Source organism: Oxyura jamaicensis, chromosome 2, assembly GCF_011077185.1.
Source record: "Oxyura jamaicensis isolate SHBP4307 breed ruddy duck chromosome 2, BPBGC_Ojam_1.0, whole genome shotgun sequence".
Lineage (NCBI taxonomy): Eukaryota > Metazoa > Chordata > Aves > Anseriformes > Anatidae > Oxyura > Oxyura jamaicensis.
In genome coordinates this window covers 59,596,941-59,612,944 of record NC_048894.1, presented here as the reverse complement: position 1 = coordinate 59,612,944, position 16,004 = coordinate 59,596,941, and the positions used below count along the sequence as shown (strand labels likewise).

General features: G+C 36.7%; 1 protein-coding gene across 6 annotated transcripts in view; it reads left to right on the top strand.

Annotated features, from left to right (window-relative positions):
• Positions 1-16,004, top strand: part of CDK13 (cyclin dependent kinase 13) — a 48,622-nt gene that overhangs the window by 24,040 nt on the left and 8,578 nt on the right. For all 6 annotated transcript variants that reach the window (XM_035318763.1, XM_035318762.1, XM_035318759.1 and 3 more), the window contains exons 6-11: positions 6,720-6,909; positions 9,666-9,722; positions 12,330-12,431; positions 12,547-12,624; positions 14,698-14,814; positions 15,739-15,870. In XM_035318763.1, coding sequence (XP_035174654.1) covers positions 6,720-6,909; positions 9,666-9,722; positions 12,330-12,431; positions 12,547-12,624; positions 14,698-14,814; positions 15,739-15,870 — 676 coding nt within the window. The remainder of the gene's footprint in view (positions 1-6,719; positions 6,910-9,665; positions 9,723-12,329; positions 12,432-12,546; positions 12,625-14,697; positions 14,815-15,738; positions 15,871-16,004) is intronic.

Genomic DNA, 16,004 nt, shown 5'->3' with positions numbered 1-16,004 from the left:
AAATTGGAGAACAATGTTACTGATCAGTGTAACGTCTTGATTCTGAGGCACAGTCCTGTTGGGTAGAACACCTGTCTTGGGTTTGGTAGGAAGGAATATCTGTTCTGTATGTTTCTCTAGTGGTTCATCTGAATATAGGCTTTTCTTCCCCTTCCTGTCATTCAGAGCTTACACATAAGCTTAGAGATGGGACACATGACTCATAGTTTGCATTGTCTTGTTTATCTATGTACCAGTTGATTACATAAATAAAAATCTGCTTTTAACATACTGTTAAAATTTCCTCTGCTTCTCTGAGGACATAAAGCCTTATTTGTCTTGATAACACCAATGACCCACTTGATGCCACTCAATATTTTTCTGAATCACAGAACTCTGATTATTCTTATTGAAAATGTTCTCACAGTGAGCCAGTACAGGAGCAGTTGTGGGTGTCAGTCTTTAATGGTAGTAGAAGCAACCTGATACCTTTGGTACTTGTGACCAAGTCTGCTGCCAACTGTACTCTTCCTTCGCTTTTCCTGTTTGTTTGATTGATGGTAGTTCAAATTAACTGGGGTTCATATCCATGAGCTTCAGTTTGTGTCTTTTTGTAGCTGGGATTGGAGAAGGATTGTAATTTGCAAAAGCTCTTCATCCTCTTGGTATGTTTTTTGTCTGAGAGTTTGTGTTATGTTACCTATGCAATAGTGATTGAAGAAAGTGATATTTGATTAAAACAACTATTTGTTAAGCTTATTTATTCATAGTCCTATGATAAATTAGTTGAACCATTTTGTCAAAGTTGGCAAAAAGGCCTTTCTTACCCTGGGCTTGTCAGCTCTGGTTTGTGTTCTCTTGATTAGGCTGTCATTCATATGACTGGAATTTCTTAGTGCTCTCTCTCTCTCTGTTTTCTTTGTGCACCTGAGGTGGTCCTCTAGTGCTTAGTTGCCTGTTTATCAGCTGTGAGGTGTTTGCATTTGATCAGTCTAGTTTTGGAACTGCCACAATCTTTTTTTTTTTTTTTTTTTTACTAAACACAGAGTGCCTGCTCTACCTGTTATTGTTCTGAATGTAAAACCACATTGACACATACAGACTGGCTTGTCTTCCTCCTTTTAACTGGATAAGGCAGTTTTCAGTTGCTAACTCAAGGGAAAACATAAAAGGTTGCATGGGAGACTGATCAAAAAATGTTTGTAACACTGGAGCTTATTTGTTTGTTGTTTTTTTTTTTTTTTTGAGTGTTTGGACTGCGTGTGGCTGTTTCTATAATTCTTTCTGAAATCTAAGCAATTTTAGCAAGGTTCAATTTTGAATTTGCAGTACAAAAACCAATGGACCCTTTTAGGCATGAAGTCAGTATCTATCCCAATGGTACTGTACTGCACTTATCGAAAGGACTCGAAGTCTGTGGTGCTTTGTTATATGACTAGCTAGTTACTTTCTAGTAGCCATCAAGGAGTACTTTGTCTGAAAGCTTGCTGTTTGGAAGGAGTCTGTAACAGCAATCACACAGTCAGTCATCAGAGTGCTTGACTGTAGGGTTTTCTCTACTCCTATTGTAACTAGTTTTAACAGGGCTTCCTAGGAAGTCTGCTAGGAAATGGAAAACTCAGTGAATACATACTGCCTGGAGTCGTTCAGAAGGGTTAAAAAAATAAAAACACTTTGGGTTTAGTGTTGCTCTTATGGTTGGAGTGAATGACTGAAGAGATCCTGCTGAAATGCAGATCTAAGTAGATGTGTTGTTTTCTTGTTGGTGAGTGAAATTAGATGAATGCTGACCCAGCTGTGGAAACTTTCTTTTAGTATTACAATGCAAAAAGAAACATCTGGGGAAGAAAGAATGGTTCTTCCTGTAGGCATTTGTTGTTGAGCAAGACACCAAGGGCTGCTTTTACTTTAGTTGCTTGTGGGTCATGATCAGCTTGCAAGATAGAGAGCATCTCTGGTGAATTCAGGAGTTTGTATCCTCTGTTTTAAGGAGTTGTCATTATTTCTGCATGTTTATTGGTGTAAAAGGCTCTGTAGGTGTCAAAATTCCTCTGTTCACATGCTTGTTTTTCTTCCAGTTCAAGCAGTCTCAAATTCCAGTTATCCCTGCTACCTTCTCTCTGATCCTCTTGCCTGCAAAGCAACTTGTTGGAGCTTAGGCTGTTAAACCCAATGCTTACAAAAACAAACCAATTTCAAATTCAGAAACCTCTAATGATCATCTATAGCTTACCTTGCTGCTCCTGAAATAGCTGATAAAAACTTTTTACCCGAAATCTTCACACTATAGCTAACGTATCAGGAGTAGTGTGACTGCCTGAGTGATCCTTTCCATTTCTGTGTGCTGTACTGAACTCTGGTTTGGAATGAGTTTCTCTTCAGCAGAAAAGTTCTGGTTTTATTAGACTGTTTGTCTTAAGCAGAAAGACTTGTTCTGTCTTGTGATACCTACACGGAAAAACAAATATGGCAGTGATGATTTCTTTAGTCTTAAGGTGATTAATTCACAGACAATATCTTTGGTATTTCTCAAATTAGTATTACTAAATAGGTTTTTATGACCTAAGTAGAAAGAAAAGATGCATGTTTGTTTTTCTAAAAGCACTATAACGTCAAGGAATTGTTGAATGATTTCTTAATTTTCAAGCTTTGCTTGATATGATTGTGTGTTTAAAACCATCTTGGAATACAGTATATCATGAGTTGTGGAGGAGGAATGTTAAGGAAATTGAAGAGTAAATACAATCCAATTATCTCCAATCAAGCAAAAATATCTATGTATAGCAGAGAAGAAGCTGAGGAGGCTTATTAGTGAAATGAAAATCTATTCAACAACTCAGCACTGTATGCACCACTCATGGAATGAGGCAGGGCTCCCTTTTCAAAGCATTCTTATTTTTCAGGGTACTCTGTAATGCATATATACAAGAATTGAATTAAAATTATCACATAATAAGGCATCTCTGGTCTCTCAGTTCCTTTGATCTGTTTTTAATCAGACATTTTGAAGAACCCCAAACACTTTCCTCATGAAATTACATTTGGAAAATATTAGCTTACAAGCTGTTATCTTTTTAGGTTTTTGTATTATCCCCCTTCATCTTCTGCTCTAAGCACTTGTATGTTGGTTTGGAAGCAGATGTGTAACTTGATGTCCTGCTTTCTCAGATTTGTTTGAGTTGATGGCAGTCTGAAAACAGACTTACGAATGCAACGTATGTTTTTTGAGGTTGTTTGGCCCATCAGAAAATGCTTTATATATAATAGATTTTGTCGTATTTTGTAGACTTAGTGTGCTGTATGCATAGCTCTACAGCATTATATATAGTCCAGCTCATTTAGTGTTTTGATTGAGAAAGCTTTATTACTTTTAGAGATTCATGACTAGAAATATATGAACAGGAAAAGGTGTTAATCCTTCAGTTATTCTAAACCAGTACCTCACTTTCTGACCCTTATCCATCTTAACTAACAAAGTGTTCTAAAGGATGAGTTTTTCTAAGTGCAGACAAAAGGAGTAAGGCTAGAGTTGTTTCCATCCACAAGTGTCCTTTATTTATTCTGTACTTGCCTAATAGATTCAGCTGCTATCTGTTATTCCATATTCAGAAGTAGGCAGTATTCCTACACTTCAGCTGCTCCAGCTGCTGCTCTGTCACCAATACGGATTCCTATTATCTTGGTAGATGAAGGAATGAAGATCAGCTGCATGTATTAGCAAAGGAAAGTGGACAAAGACACAACATCCCTTTCAGTGCTCTCTTGTAGCACGTGGAAATGGACTGTAGGCTGCCTGCTGCCCCACAGGTATTTTACTTATCAGGGAGTGCAGGTCTTTAACAGTAATAAAAAGAGTAACATTAAAGCCAAATAATTAATTCTGGGTTCATTTGAATTGCATACACTCTATTGAAACAAAGCTTTAGGTGTTTTTATGACATTGCTTCCAGAAATGTGGATATTGGGCAAAGTTAGCATGAAACAAAGGAAAGTCATATTAAGACGCAACCTCCAAGCTATCAAACATCATGGCCTCATAAAGGAAAGAACAATTCTTCTGTCTGCTGTTTTCCTTTTTGAGGAATAAGTCCTTGTGGCATTTATATGGTGCTCGTTGCAGTTAAACTAAAGGGTGCTGTAAACTCAAATTAAGTATGCTGTAATATGCTTATTACTATGCTGTAATAAGCAGACTTTTGCCTATGCACAGTTCACTCCTTCCTGAATATCGATGGTTTCTTTTCCTATTACAAAAGATCAGACCACCTGAAAATGCATGAAGATTTGAAATGATTAAGCAGAATACAACAATTGGTTTTGGTGACTACTGACCTCTTATCAGAAGATGGCACCACATTTGTCTAGAAATAAAATAGCAGAAATTTCACTTCAGTTTACTTAGTAACCTTTTTGCAACTACGATCTCTTCCAAAAAATCAGTTTGAATAATACTGAGAATCAGATTTGTGATAGCTAGACTGCCAAGGCTAGTACACTAATTTTAATAGTTTCTCATAACCAATAAAGAAGGTTAAGCTTTGGCAGTTTCCAAATTCTAACATTGTTTAATATGTAGATAATAATGCACAGGTATAATGGATCTGTGCATTTGCCCCTGCTCTGATATGGGAGGAACTTTTTTTTTATATTTTTCCTTCATACTGTTCTAGTGTACGCTTATTAATGAGAGCTGCAGAGAATACAAATAACTGGATGTCATCTTCCAGGTACTACTGTTTTTTTATGAATGGTCTCCATTGTAAGCTTTCCTTCTTTCATGAGGGTACCAATTTTGTTTGCCACTCATAAATAGCGGTGAAAAACCCTGGGAGCTAGTAGACAGAGCTGGAAATTGCTCAAGGCACGGAGCCTGCTTTGCATATGAAAGAGGAGACTGGGTTCAGCTGACTGAACAGGTCTGAAACCCCTCTGACCCTTCCCAGTCTTTGTCCTTGTCATGTAGCCTGCTGCCATGACAGGGTTAACTTTCATTCGTATTCTGGAACGAGGAGATACCAGCATCATTGGCATTCAGTTTTGTTGAGCTGACATCCTCTGAAGGGCATGTCTAGATTATTCTGGCACTGCTGCATTAGTATCAGGTGCTTTGTTTCAAGGGATTTTAAAATCTTTCCTGCTTCATCCTTCAGCAGCTGTCAGTGACACTGACCTAACACCAGGCTGCTAGCTGTCTTACTTTCAAAGACCAAGATTTGGAGCCTCTGTGCTTACACTGTACTGAACTGGTGAACTGCACTGGTGAGCTCATTTATGCAGATATTGAAACTCTGCAGACTTCTGGTTCCATATGGCTTAACGCATTTTTCATTTATTTTCTTGAAGTGCTGGGATTGGGTTGTCCCTAGTTGGTTTACCTCCTCTGAGCGTATGGATGGGTGTTTTATGACCAGCATTTTGCTTCCTCCATACAACATACAGCTGGACAAAAAGAGGTGGATTAAAAACTGTGAGCCCTGAGCGTCTTAGGCACTGGTCTGTAGTTTAGCTGCTCTTCACTGATCTTTGTCTCAAGTTAAATGCTTGCTGTGTGAGTAATCATTTTTCCTGTTTAAGTACTAAATATCAGATGTAGTTTAAACTTGTTGATTTAGCACTTTTTCTTCCCTTTTTAGCTACTATACAAGAAACTACATCAGTTTGCTAAAATTTGACAGTGTGCATGAATGCTTCAGCAAGCTGACTTGTCATTGTTGCTTCAAGACTTACTGGCTTCTGAATTGAAACTTCTTGCTTTGGAACTAGAGTCTGTAATGAGCTCTTGGGCAGAAGGTTTTAGCTCTTCGGAGTGGTGGCTTTGAAATCTTTGGGGGAAGTTTCTGAAAATGGAAGTTAAGTGGAAGTTAAATGAAAGTTAAGAAACCCTTAAATATGGTTTCTGCATTGCAGCCAGTGCCGTGTTAGGTCTTCATTGTCTCTGCCCCAGAGTTAAGGAGAAGTGGAAGAATTTGGTACTAAACCAAGTGCATTGTGCTGGGGGTTGGTTATTGCTGCCTCAGATGTACTTAGTGCCTTTCTTCCTTAAGAACACCTACATATATCAAAGGCCCTTTGTTTTAATATGTTTTTTATGGAATAAGACGGGCTAATGTGAGATAAGGCCAGATTCTGTAATGCTTAATGTACATATGTGGCAACTTGGGATATGAACTTCATCTTTGTAGAGCTGCTGTTGCTAATAGGTGAGTTCTGCTTTCTCGTTTTGTCTTTTCTTATAGGTACTTCTAGTCTTAAGAAAGACAGGTTTACCTCTGACCCAATTCCACACTGAATGCTTAAAAATAAGCCCAAGAATCATGACAGATGGACTCATGCTGTATATATTTTTGTGCTTCTAGATTTCTCCACAAAAATTATAGGGAATACTAACACAGTTAAACTTTATTTAAACAGAATGGTGGTTTTGATGAAGAGCTATGGGGGGGGGGGGTAAATGTCCATCTAAGTCAGAGCATTGTGTTGTAGAATTACATTTGCTTTCACAAACATTTGGTGATTAGAATAACTTCTTAAATGAAAAATCAATGTTATGAAAATATTTTACTGCACTGTATTTCATTGTTAAGATGGGAAATGAGGTGTAGCTAAAAATATTTCAAAAAATATAAAGAGTTGTGTGAAAAATGCTACTGACTTTCAAAGGCAGGGAGCAAGAATGTTTTTGACTGCTGATAAATTTGTTTTTCTCTGTTTCCTTTACCTTTTCCCCATTTTCTTCGTAGGTGCATTTTACCTGGTGTTTGAATATATGGACCATGACTTGATGGGACTGCTGGAATCTGGTTTGGTTCATTTTAATGAAAATCATATAAAGTCATTTATGAGACAGCTGATGGAGGGTTTGGCCTATTGCCATAAGAAGAACTTCTTGCATAGAGATATCAAATGTTCAAATATTCTACTAAATAATAGGTAGGGATATTGCTTCAAGTATGTAAAAACTTGTATGTCAAGATCGTGTTTAAATCTTTTTGTAATCTTTACAGTTCACCTGTTTTAAGCTGTTAGCCATTTTTTTTTTTATTATATAGGTTGCCTATCTTCTTTAAAATCAATTGTAAAATACTTATCTGGTAACGTTACTGCTTAACACTGGATCCTGCAGTTGTTTTTTAAACTTACCTGTGTCAAAATAGCAGGATTAAAACTTGAATCTGGTAGGTCGGAGTATGGGAGGAAATTATCTAAGTTTAAATACTATAAAATAGAATTTTAGGAAATAAAAATACATTAAAATAAAATTTTAGGAAATAAGTGTTTGTGTATTCCTTTTACCATCTCGTTTCAAAATGAAGCGTGGTTAGACTGGTTCTTTGTGGCAGGAGGTCCTTGTTAATTAGGATAATGCTTTAAAAGCATATTCGATCAGGCATTTTCAAGCATGTTTTGGCCTACAGTTATTGCTGTCATCAAATGGAGAGAAGAATGTTTCTTTTTTTTATCATCTTGTGATTATAAGCTATGTTAATAAATACACTTTTGTTCCATATAAAACAAGAACTGCAGTTTACTGTTAAGAAAGCTATTGAGAACAAGATACAGCGCTTTGTTACTGTGTAAACCTTTTGCTTCTCTATCTTGAATTCTTATACCTGTATCTCAAAGCAGACAAAGTAGAAGTACAGAATACACAGAGAAGGACAGCTAAGATTGGTAAGAGAGTGGAAGGAGACGGATTATAAAAACTGTCACTTATCATTTTGAAGAGGACGTATGGTTGGAGTGTGAAAAATTATGAAGCATCAGATAACATTAATGCAGAACTCCCGTTCATCACATCCAATGTACTAAAACCAGGGAACAACTGTAGAAACTAGCAAGAGAGGCTTATAGCAGATAAAAGAGTATTTTTACAGAGCAAGTAGTCAGCTTCTGGAATGTTTACCCAGGAGATTTTCAGGGTAGTGTTAGGAGACTCAGAAAGGGATGAGACAAATTCACGGACAGGATCATTAAAACCTGCTGAGGGGAATAGACAGCAATCTCTAACTCAGTGATTATTGGAAGGTGTCTGAGTATAGGGAAGGTGAGCATCAAAGTGGCTGGTTCACACATTCTGTCTGAAGATCTGTTCATGCCACTGGTGGAGATGGAATACTGGCCAAAAAGCATCAGGGGTCTCATTTGGTAGGGTCCTAGTTTTCTCCCAGGTTTCTCCAAATTGAAATTTTCCTTTTTTCCTCCTTTTCTTGCTTAAATTAATGCTAGACTTTTCTCGGCTCTGGATCTCACCACAGCCTTGCCAGATTCTGATAAAGTTCCTTACCTTACACATGCCTCCACATCGCTCACCTTGTCCATTCACCTGGTCTTGCATGGCTCTTGATCCAGTGATGTTGCTGTCACGGTGCAGCTCTGGGAGCTCAGAAGTTGAGGTACAACATGACATTGGAGAAGTACAGCAGAGGCAGTGCTTTTTGTTGTGCTGTGCTCTCTCAGCTTCAAGATGAACAGTATTTTCCCCCAGAATGTCTTTCTGAACATCCTCAGAGGTTTCTGCTGGAAGAAGAAAAATGTTTGTAGTTGATCTGAATAATTTTAAGCCAGTGCTTCTAAAGTCCCATTACCATTACAACCTGAAGCCAAACATGGGTTTTATATCTTTTAGTGGTGCAAATTAAATGTCTTTGCTCAAAATTTCTTTGATAGTCCACAAATATGATATCTGAGGAATAAAATACAAATTTGAGGGAAATATTTATTTGCTTTTGGGGAATTTCCATTAAGTGTTACAGCAGTTCCAAGCATACATAAGAGGAGAAAAATGCAATGGAAACTGCAATCTGTACATCTTGTAATCACAAAATGGTCATCCTTGCACACATCATCAAGTCTTGTCCTGATCTGATAAAATAGCCAAAACTATAATTTATTTGAAAGTTTCAAGTTTGAAGAGCTCGTAATTATGGGAGGGAAAGAAACAAAGCCTGTAACATTGCCAGATTTGTTCCGTGTATTAAAAAGCTTGCAGATAGCTTTCTGTTTAAATCATTTCAGCTTTATAGATGGTGCAGGCTTGTCAGCATCGAGCCTTGTATGTGTTTGTGCATCTATGCACATCTTTTGACTGTAGCAAAAAAAAAAAAAAGGCAAAGCTCTGTATCTTCTGTTCTTCACCTCGTGTATGTGAAAACTGAAGAAGGGGCTAGGGTTTGTGTCATTCAGCAAGTTGTCTGCTGGCAAAAATAGAAGCCCTTATCTGTTCAGTCACCCTGATTTGAGGTCTGTATTTATACAAGAGCAGAGCAGAGCTGTGACTGCTTCCTAGAAGGAAGTAGGACTGCTTGTAGTTGTTTGCTGTACAAATGCTTCTGCTAGCAGTATTTTAACTGTCAGGCATAAGAAAACAGCAGTTTTCCTCCTCAGTTTTATGTTGCAGAGTTGCTGATTTGAATGCTTAACAGTACACACCATGAATTTAGAGAAGCATCCGCTGATGTAAATGCCATTTGATGACCATGTTTAATTTTGCTTGCTTTTCTTTGATATCAAGTAGTTTAGTGTATTTCTTGATTGAAGAGATACATAGATTGTAAGGAGTGCCTCCTCATTATTGTGCTTTGGTGAAGTTCAGCTGCAGCTGTTCAAAAATTTGAAACTTCACCTAGTTTTTGGGGAGAAGATTTAACAGGATTAACCACTAAACAATTCTTTCTGTTTTCCACCAGAGGGCAGATAAAGCTTGCAGATTTTGGGCTTGCTCGGCTGTACAACTCAGAAGAAAGGTAAGATATAATTATACTGTGAGAAAGCATGGAGAAGTTTGGTTTCTTGCATAACTAAGTATTATGAGGGCCAGAATCTCTGTTTAGAGAAGGTATTGTACTGTAACATAAGTAGTTGCTTAAGAGATGGAAAGGAAGAGCATGTTGTCTTACACTGCATACAAACACAAAGCGCTCTTTGTGTATTGCCTTTCTGAGTATTCTGGATTCTGTAGAGCAGCCATATATTGATTGGAAATGAAGAGCTGCAGTTTTAAGTAGGTTTGCATCAATATGTAGGGTTTTAATTAATATTAGTTTATGGTCCTGTAAACTTAAAGTATATTATTTCTATTGGTATACCTGGGAAATGTTTGCTTAGGAAAAGAGAATTTCATATGTTGACACAAATTCATACAGTTTCTTTTTAAAAAGCCTAACTTTTGTGTAAGATTTAACCTTACATTTGGAAAGGTTCATTGTATTCTTTAGGCAGACAGTCCTGTTGAATCTTTGGAAACAGAAATACAAGTTGAAATAAAAGCTATTCTGAAACTTCTTGTGACTTGTGCTTCTGTTGTTCTTGGCTTCATTATACTTGTACTCCAGGAAACAGGTGCACAGTTTTTATGAATGAGAACTTTAATATTTATATTGTAATGTCATGTATTTGTTGTTTGGAATGGGATTTTCAAAATTCAGGCTGAATGTTTATTGCACCAGTATGTATATGTTGGATTACTGGATACAGAAAATATTAGCTCTTTCGGCTTATTTTGAGTTCTGCATGCCTATTTTGGGAAATAACGTCTGTAGTGTTGGTTTTATGAGCTGATTTTTTTCTCAGAGTTCTGCGGTTCTTGAACGTGATAGTGTTAGTTTTGCTGTCTTCTGAGCTGTTATTTTAGGAACATATGCTTAAGTAACAGTTATGGAAACTGTTGAGTACAGTAGCAGGGTGAGATAATTTTAAGCAGCTGGTGCACAGTTTAGTTTTTTTTTTTTTGCATATACTGTTAATAAAAGAGTGGTGCTATCCTACCTCACTATTTTAGTCTGCACCAAATAGGCCTATTTTTTTTGTTGTTGTTTTACTGTTGATGTTTTTAATGTATTTTTTTCTATTAATTTGAATTTTGGTTTTAAAACCAACTGTTCACTAAGAATTGAAAGAGTGAAATTGAATGTATTTATAGTGCAAATAACAGATCTTAGTGTACATGAAAACAGCAACGTTATTAGTTCATTATATATAAATGAAGATTAAAATGTAGTTATGCTAGTTAAGCAAATTGCTAGTTGAACTGGGGAGGATAATTAGAATCTCATTAGTAGTTTTTGACCATTTTGTCATTCATTTTCCTTCTGAATAGCTTCTGAGCTGCTGTAACAGAAGTAATTGATGTATACCAATGAGCATATAATAATTGCTGATTACATTCCTGTACTTTGTTTTACTGTTAGAACGATATACTGTTCAAAAGGTTACAGAGTTTAGTAGGAGCATGATGGAGAGGTAATAAAAGTAAATTCCCACCAATTGTTGTAGTGTTATTTTGGAGGACTTAATGTGTTCAGAGTAGGAAACGTGACAGATTGTATAAGAAAACAGTTGTTCAAACAAAAAGCACTGTATAGTAATATATATGTATCTGTAGAGAAAGTTCATAGCATGTAAGCATTTTGTAGATGAATGAATGTTTCCTTCAGAGATAAAATATGATGAGTGATGGGATCATTTCTAAAACAATACTATATTAAAGACTTCTTTATGAAAAAGAGATGGGTGATTTTGCAGAAATAATACCTGAACCACTGAGTATGTTGTAAGAGCTTGTTCAAACACTGCACGTAATATTACTTTGTTTTCTATTTTGGAATTACTTTGTACTGCTAAACATTAATTATTAAAACTAAAACAAGTATTTCTGAATCATTTCTAAGGCACCCTATTAAAAAAAAAAGACCAAACAACCCCACCACCACACACACACATCTGTTGCATGACTTCCATTCTGAACTGTTCTCAATGCTGTATCTTGGCCTATCCACCAAAAATGCATGTCTAAGAAAGTAGAATCCTTGCCTTATTGTGAGGATGGAAACGATTGTTCACAATGACCAAAACTTCTGGTTAGAGCTGCAGAGAATTAAAAATGTTGAAATACAGAAAGATATTGGAAGAGTTCCAGGCTTAGAATTCAAAGTTTTTGAAGGACATAGATAAAGACTTAATCTTTTTTGGTTTTATTTACAGAGGGGAGAGTGACTTCTTTCTCTTTTTCAAAACACTTTTAGAGTTTTGAAAACTTTTAGAAGTCCAAGCAGGTCCTTCTCTAGAAATTACTAGCAGTATCATAGATAAACACTATTGCTGTTTAATAATTGAGATATAGTATTCACATAGCATCAAGATGGCTAGGTGATTATATATGTTCATTATGTCTTTGAGGTGATGTTTCAGGCTGTCAGATGGTTGCATTTGCAACTTTGCAGAATTAAAAAATAAAAATGGAAGATTGCACTGTCTTGTAGCAGCACCACATAATTAAAGCCCTCAAAATACCACTTTTCCAGAAATGAGATTGTAGTAAAATGATAGTCCTCTTTTTTTGCTCCCCCCAACAGCCGACCATATACCAACAAAGTTATTACATTATGGTATCGGCCTCCTGAACTTCTGCTTGGAGAAGAAAGATACACGCCAGCTATCGATGTCTGGAGCTGTGGGTAAGAGTTTGGTACAGAGTGTAGCAAGCAGAACAAGCTGGAAGTAAATGTTAGATTTTTCTGTGGAGCTGGATTGAAAGCCGTAATGATGGAACTGTGTAAAACTGTTTTACAGCTGCATCCTGGGTGAACTTTTTACAAAAAAGCCAATATTTCAAGCAAATCAAGAACTTGCTCAACTGGAACTTATAAGGTAAATAGCAGGCACATGATAGGTGCCTCATAACCTGTCAGTTTGTTCATGTTAAAATGGAAATAACATGCTGCTAACCCTTAAAAAGACTTGATAATCACTTTGAGTGAGATATTAGTGGTTTCCAGGGGCATGTAAAGTCAGTGGCATAGGCTTGGATGTGGAGAAGTGATTTTTGTGAGTATGCTGTGGTCCTACCAGTGTACAACTGATCTGTGTTTTTTTTGGTAGTACAGCTGGAGTTGCCTATTACTGAAGTTGTAAAGGAGTGGTCAAAATTCTGATTTTTTAAAAAATTGTTAGAAATTCCTTGTGGCATATCACAAGGAAAATACAGATGACAGGTGTATTTTGGGAGCAGTAGGTACTTTGCATGCTACTTGCCTTGAGCTCTTGCTTTAGGGCTTCCACATATACACCTGGGCTTTATTATTTTCATCAGAATATTTCTCTTCCTATACAAACTGCACTTCATGGAGGTAAAATTTTTGTTTCCTTCATTATCTCAGTAAATCTTAGGATATTACGTATATTAACTCCATGGACCAGAGCATGCTTTCTTTCCTTTTATTCAGCAAGCAAAAATTGCTCTTGATTCTGATATCATAATAGACCTCATAAGTGAGGAGAGGTCGTCTTCCTAGAAGCAAAGGGAAAAGGGTGCGAGTCCTATAGCACTTACAGAATCTGAAGAGTAAATGGTCAAGTTATTAAAAAAAAAAAAAAAAAAAAAAAGGTTACATGGTTACATATGGAGATGTTTTCCAAAGCAGCTTAAACAATACTATGTTTCTGTGTAATATTTTACTAGGTCGCCTGGGAAAATGAAGTTTTTAGGAGGTGCAAGACATTACAATCATTCTCAGTATGAGAATGGAACTCTGAGTTTTTGCTTTTGCCCACTAGATGGAACTGAAGCCCATAAGAATGCAGTTGTCAGAAGTGAATTTGTAAGACTTCTGCGCGACTGAGGCCGGCAGCTAGCTTTCTTGTAGCTAATTTTTCTTCATTGTATTTAATGCGTTGATACTCTGCATTTTAGGGCTGTTAAAGTGTAATATATCAGTTTTATTGTATCAACAGCTCAATCATCGTCATGTTAACAGTCAACAATTCTACATTTATCCTTTCCATTATCCTAAATTACTTTTCAAAGATAAAGCTGAAGAAAATTCAGTTTTATCTTCAGATAGGGAAAAGATTTTATTATTATTATTATTTTTTTCCTGCAAGTTTCATACCCCAACAAGTGTAAAGTCAGTTTGGTTTGCACAGCTGTAGGGGCATAATTAGTCCATCATTAGGTCTCTTGCACTAGCTGTTTAACTCAAATAAATAGAAGGGGGTGAACTAAGGAAATGTATTTGCAAGATATTATTTTATGACTGCTTTTGGGAAAGGTCTTAAGCCTTTCATGGTATGGTAAATTGCCTCTTCTGATCTGCTTGGAAGTGTGGTGTTTGTCAGGCTGTGCTAACTGTCCTTGGCTGGACAAAACAGGCAAGGACAGAGTGAGAGGAATGAGTCTGGGCAACTCCATTTGTGGAGATAGATTAGAGCTGACACATAAGGCTCAAAACTGAAGTAAAAAAAAAAAAAGGGGGGGGGGGTTTGGCTGTCCAGTCATACTTTTGCCCTTAGGCCTTACTGCGTTTAGTTTTTTGCCTCTACGTCTTCTGTGTCGACTAAGTTCTCTTTAGTTTTAAATTTGTCAGGCCTGCTCTTTCAGGCATTTGGTGTGTCTTTCTTCACTGATATTGGGAACTAAAGGCTCAGCACTCTAAACCTGGGGTTTCTTCTGGAGGATGCCCTGGGAGAGGGTTCAGAAGCAGTGGACTTTCTAAAGCCAGTTTATCCTGTGAAGGGTGGTTGCCTTTCCTGGATAATTCACCATTATTTAATGGTGTTAGGCCTTGGACTATAGAGAAATTTTAGCTAAATGAAACTGAACATTAACACTAAAATTAAAAATTATATTTGTATCCACTGTATTTCTAAGAATAAAATATCAGCTTTGTTTACTTGTGTTTTCTGGATCTCATACCCTTGTTTTCTCCTTTTTTTTTGGTGCAGCCGAATTTGTGGGAGTCCTTGTCCAGCAGTGTGGCCTGATGTTATAAAATTAGCTTATTTCAACACGATGAAACCAAAGAAGCAGTATCGTCGAAAACTAAGAGAAGAGTTTGCTTTGTAAGGATGAAGAGTTAGTTTAGTCAATAATAGTAGCATTAAGTTTTGCTGGAATCTTTATGAACTTCACTATTTTCTAGAGACTGGCTGAACATAGATTAAGTGTGAAGAAATCTGGCTTTAGTTTCTTATCCTTCTGAAGATACCTGCAGAGTTCATATTAACCCTTAATAAATAAAGCTTCTAGAAGGGGGAAGAAGGCCCTAAAATTTCAGCCACCTGTCAGCTTTCACCTAAGGAAGCATTTGTTTTCCATGATTGGTACACCTGCTTGCAGCCCCTGTCCAAAAACAGCTTGGAGTACTTAATTGCTTTTTATTAGGACAACTGGTTACAGCTAAATATGCAGTCTGGTTAACATTACAGTCTTCTAGGTCATAAATTTATTCAGCACAGAAGAGTTTTCTGAACCATGTATTGTAAAATACTACCACTAGGCTGTTTTTTGCAAAGATCACATGTGAAAGTTATGGTAAACAGCTGTATATTTATTTTAAAGGGATTGTTCCTCTCCATCTACTTTGGGGTTTGGGAGAAATGGATCATCCTGTTTGTACTAATGAGATCTACATTTCTAAAGCAGTAGAGTTATTTTGTTTGGACCAGTGAAAACTGCAACTCCCATTGTGCTAAATTCCAAAGTGTAAAGTAACAATATAGTCTTACTTTAGTGGGTTTCCTTGTTGTTTTGGTTTTGTTTTGTTTTAGAAGAATGTTTCAAGCAATTAAATCATACAAAGATAAAGAAACACAAATAGCTAAGTATAATCCAAGGTGAACTTTTTATCTACCTCTTACTACCAAGCAAGGACTTAACATTAATGATCAGTTATTTTGGAGGGGTTGTGTTAATTAAAATTTTGCACTGAAGTATGTGATTCAAAATACAGTTGTGATGCTTTTCTCCATTTTGTTCTTTTGTAGCATCCCACCAGCTGCATTAGATTTGTTTGATTACATGCTTGCTCTGGATCCCAGCAAGCGCTGCACAGCTGAACAAGCTCTTCAGTGTGAGTTTCTGCGAGATGTGGAACCATCTAAAATGCCTCCCCCAGAGTAAGTCATTACTTGAGTTGTTCCTTACCTCAACAAAACAGGAACGTGCACTGATTTCATTTAAACTCGTTGTGTTTCAGTTCAAGAGGCTTGTGGTGGAAGAAAATCATCAATACATACCATTGGCTAATAAT